This window comes from Tetrahymena thermophila (genome assembly GCF_000189635.1).
Source record: "Tetrahymena thermophila SB210 genomic scaffold scf_8254572, whole genome shotgun sequence".
Classification (NCBI taxonomy): domain Eukaryota; phylum Ciliophora; class Oligohymenophorea; order Hymenostomatida; family Tetrahymenidae; genus Tetrahymena; species Tetrahymena thermophila.
In genome coordinates this window covers 30,108-34,223 of record NW_002476343.1, presented here as the reverse complement: position 1 = coordinate 34,223, position 4,116 = coordinate 30,108, and the positions used below count along the sequence as shown (strand labels likewise).

General features: G+C 18.3%; 2 protein-coding genes across 2 annotated transcripts in view; both read right to left on the bottom strand. All coding sequences in view use genetic code 6, as the record gives it.

Moving 5' to 3' along the window:
- TTHERM_00889070 (hypothetical protein) overlaps positions 1-588 on the bottom strand; it is a gene marked incomplete at both ends in the record, with an annotated part of 824 nt that extends 236 nt beyond the window's left edge. The window contains 3 exons of the mRNA XM_001020297.3: positions 1-232; positions 318-367; positions 432-588. The exon at positions 1-232 is cut by the window's left edge and continues 236 nt beyond it. Of these exons, the coding sequence (XP_001020297.3) occupies positions 1-232; positions 318-367; positions 432-588 (439 nt within the window). The remainder of the gene's footprint in view (positions 233-317; positions 368-431) is intronic.
- A 1,184-nt stretch (positions 589-1,772) lies between these two features.
- The window catches only part of TTHERM_000888070 (hypothetical protein), a 3,712-nt gene continuing 1,368 nt past the window's right edge, over positions 1,773-4,116 (bottom strand). The window contains exons 4-9 of the mRNA XM_012798639.1: positions 3,690-3,779; positions 3,472-3,485; positions 3,303-3,378; positions 2,931-3,020; positions 2,218-2,307; positions 1,773-1,989 (exon numbers count right to left, since the gene is read on the bottom strand). Of these exons, the coding sequence (XP_012654093.1) occupies positions 1,896-1,989; positions 2,218-2,307; positions 2,931-3,020; positions 3,303-3,378; positions 3,472-3,485; positions 3,690-3,779 (454 nt within the window). The 3' untranslated portion in view covers positions 1,773-1,895. The remainder of the gene's footprint in view (positions 1,990-2,217; positions 2,308-2,930; positions 3,021-3,302; positions 3,379-3,471; positions 3,486-3,689; positions 3,780-4,116) is intronic.

Sequence of the window (4,116 nt, the reverse complement as noted above, 5' to 3'; positions counted from 1 at the left end):
TTAATCTTTTAAATATTCTAATTTTTTCAGGATATTAGTTAGATTCACTTCTTACTTAAAAAATTTAAGCTAATATTTCTTAAGCAAAAATAAGTTTTTAACCTTTCAGAAAAATCAAATAAGGAACTCCAGGTAAAAGTCCTACAGTTTTAACCAAGTTAGTTTATATTTAATGTAATTATCTTTTAAGGAAAATCTCAAGAATTATCACTCCTAGAGATAATAAAGGATCCTAAATATATCATAAAAAAAATTATTAATTAATATTTTAATAATTTTAAACTAATCAATTATTTTAGAAAATCAATAAATTTTACATGATTATTTTAATTAATCTATGAATAGAAAGTATTTCCTGGCTATAACTCTTTTTAAAAGTTAAAATGAATGAATAACTAGATATTGAATAAAATAATATCTTAAATTTTTACCTATTATGAATTTATTCATTTCAGCACTGTAAATTACATTTTTTGAAGATATATTTTTGAAATAAATTCCGTGCTAGGCTAAAACATTTAAACCTCTTATTAATTGGTAAGTAAGAGTCAAAACTTATTGATAACTGAATTTAAAAGTTTAAGTCATAATTTCTAGATCACCTAAATTATAAAATAAATTAAAAAATTTATTTAAATGAAATAAATATTGCCATCACTGCATTCGGTAACAATAGCATAAATTCCATAGCTTTAACTCTAAATAATCTCAATTACTTCTTAGATAAATCTTTCATTTTCTATTTTTTTTAATGTCTAGATAATTTTTAAAAATCCTTATAAATTTTTTTCTTCGCGCTAATTATAAATTTATATCTCAACGAATCTTTGATGCTTTAAAGAATATGCTTATATTTTTTATTATTTATCCAAGTATCTTTGAAACTTAAATTTGTTTTGCTTTAAAAAATCTTCAATTTATTAGGATTAACTTTGATACTGACCCATAATTTGTTTTCAGCCAATTTTTATTATTACCTTGTTTATTTTTATATTATTTTCTTTTTAGCTTTTATTTTTTTTAAATAAACTTTTATTTAGATTTATAACTTAAGATTATTAATTAAACTTTTATGATTTCTTAATATTTTTAGTCACCTTTAAGTTTTTATTGATTCTTAATTTTTGTCACCTTTAAGTTTATATTATACCTTGTTTGTCACCTTTAAGTTATTATAAAAGAATTTTGTTTTTGTCATAAGCAAAAATATTAATTTAATTAAAAGTTTACAATAATAATCCTAAGTTCAAAAGTCTTAATAATTAAGTTTTTTACAAACTTTAAGTTTGTTTTTATATATAAAAGAATTATTTTTTACAATATAAAATAAATTTATTTTATCATAAATTATAAATTTAGCAATTTCAAAAAAATTATCAAATGGATATTTCAAATAAAGTTGGGATGAGGGAAATTTTTCCATTTTGTTCTATTTTTAAAATTTTTTTTAGAAAAACAATGTTAAAATAAAAAGCACTAATTGATTTATCCCTAAGGTTTTCAACCATGCTATCTAATTTTTCATTATAAATAAATAAATAATAAGTAGAAATTTAGGGGTTGCAATTTGTAACACCTCAAATTCCTTAATATGATATAGGATAATATTTAAGAGCTTTATTGTTTGTTAAAATGAGGGATAGTTTTAGAGAATTGATTCATTTATATAAATAAATTTTATTTGTAAATTTTCATTTATTTAATAAACTATTTATTCACTTACCAAAATAAATATGATATTCTTAAATATAATAATAATAATAAATCTATCTAAACATCTGTCTGTATTTTAGGTTAAATTATTTTAATACAATATTTTATGAAATAAAACATACTATTTTCTTTTATTCAAATATTTTATATTTATTCATACTTTTTTCACAACTTATTTATCTTCAATCGAAATATATTTCAATGACAACTAATCTTTTTGATTTAAGACACTTGCTTTTTACTTTCAATTATTATGATTCATTGATTTAATTTTCACTTTAAAATATTAAATTAAAATTAAATAAAATATATGAAATAGAATAAAAGGTTTTAATTAAAAATTATACTTAAAATTAATAAATAAAAAAAAGATTAGCATCATAAAAAAGAAAAAGAAAATAAATTATATAAAAATTTAATAAACAAATTAAAAGAGTTTTATTGTTTTAAATTCATTTTTATAACTAAAAATACCACAATCCAAAACAAATAAACTTTTTGTACCTAAGATCAAGTGTTAAATTTGAGAGATTAGTGCAATTTACTAAAGCAAAACCTAAGCCCGATGCACCTGTTGCACCAATTTAATTCTTCCTTTTGAAATTTTGAAGAAAAAATATTAATTAATTAGTTGTTTAGAAGGAAAAAATGAAGAAAAAAATATGAAATAATAAGAAATGAATAAATAAATAAATGTTAAAAATAAAAAAATGAGTTAAATTAACAAATATAGAAAGCAAAAAAACACAATTACAATAAAAAAGAAAAATAAATTAAATTAAATAAAAAGTTAATAAACAAATTAAAATAGTTTAAATATATTGTTTTAAATTAATTTTTATAACTATAAATATAACAATCCAAAACAAATTAACTGTTTTTACCCTAGAATAAGTGTCAAATTTGAGAGATTAGTGCAATTTGCTAAAGCCTAACCTAAATCTGAAGAACCTTAATCGCCTATTTAATTTAACCTTTAGATATATTGCAGAAAAAATAAAAAATTAATTAGTCATTTAGAAGCAAAAAATGAAGAAAAATATGATATAATAAGAAATGAATTAATAAATTATAAAAATAAAAAAATTAGTTAAAATATGAAAGAGAAGAAAAAAAAACAAGTACAATAAAAATAATAAACAAATTTAAAAAATTTTTATTGTTTTAAATTCATTTTTACAACTAAAAATATCATAAAATTAATAAATTGTTTTTACCCTAGAATAAGTGTCAAATTTGAGAGATTAGTGCAATTTGCTAAAGAACAACCTAAGTCTGATGCACCTGTTGCCCCAATTTAATTTTTACTTTTGAAATTTTAAAGAAAAAATATTTTATTAATTAGTTTTTTAGAAGGAAAAGATGAAGAAAAAATATGAAATAATAAGATTGATTATTTAATAATAAAAGCAAATGACAAAAAAAAATTAAATTAAGAAATATAGAAGAAAAAAACAAAAATACAATAAAAAATAAAAATAAATCAAATAAAAAGCTAATAAATAAATTCAAAGAGTTTAAATATATTGTTTTAAATTCATTTTTATAACTAAAAATATCTCAATCTAAAACAAATAAACTGTTTTTACTAAAGGTAAAGTGTCAAATTTGAGAGATTAGTAAAATTTGCTAAAGCAGAACCTAAGCCTGATGCACCTTAATTACCTATTTAATATATATAAATATTATAATATAATTTAATTAAGATGTATTCTGAGTGCATATTTATGTGCGAATATTTCTATTCTATTCTATTACCTATTTAATTGAACCTTTTAGAATATTGCAAAAATATCAATAATTAATTAATTAGTTATTTACAAGGAAAAAATGAAGAAAAAATATAAAATTATAAAAAATTAATTATAAAAAAATAAATTAAATAAAAAGCTATTAAACTAATTAAAAAGTTATTTTGTTTTAAATTCTTTTATAACTAAAAAATTCACAATTCAAAAAAAATAAACTGTTTTTACCCTAGACTAAGTGTCAAATTTGATAGATTAGTGCAATTTGCCAAAGAAGAACCTAAGTCTGATGCACCAGTTGCACCAATTTAATTCATACTTTTTAAATATTGAAGTAAAAATAAATAAATAATAAATTATTTAGAAGGAAAAAAGAAGAAAAATATGAAATAATTAGAAATAAATTAATAAATAATAAATTAAATGTTGAAAATAAAATGAGTTAAATTAATGAAAGATAGAAGTTAAAAAAAACTAAAGTAAAATAAAAAAATTTAGTAAAAAGTTAATTAACAAATTAAGAGTTATATTGTTTTAAATTCATTTTAATAACTAAAAGTATCACATAACTAATAAACTGTTTTTACCTAATATCAAGAGTCAAATTTGAGAGCTTAGTGCAATTTGCTAAAGCATAACCTAAGCCTGATATATA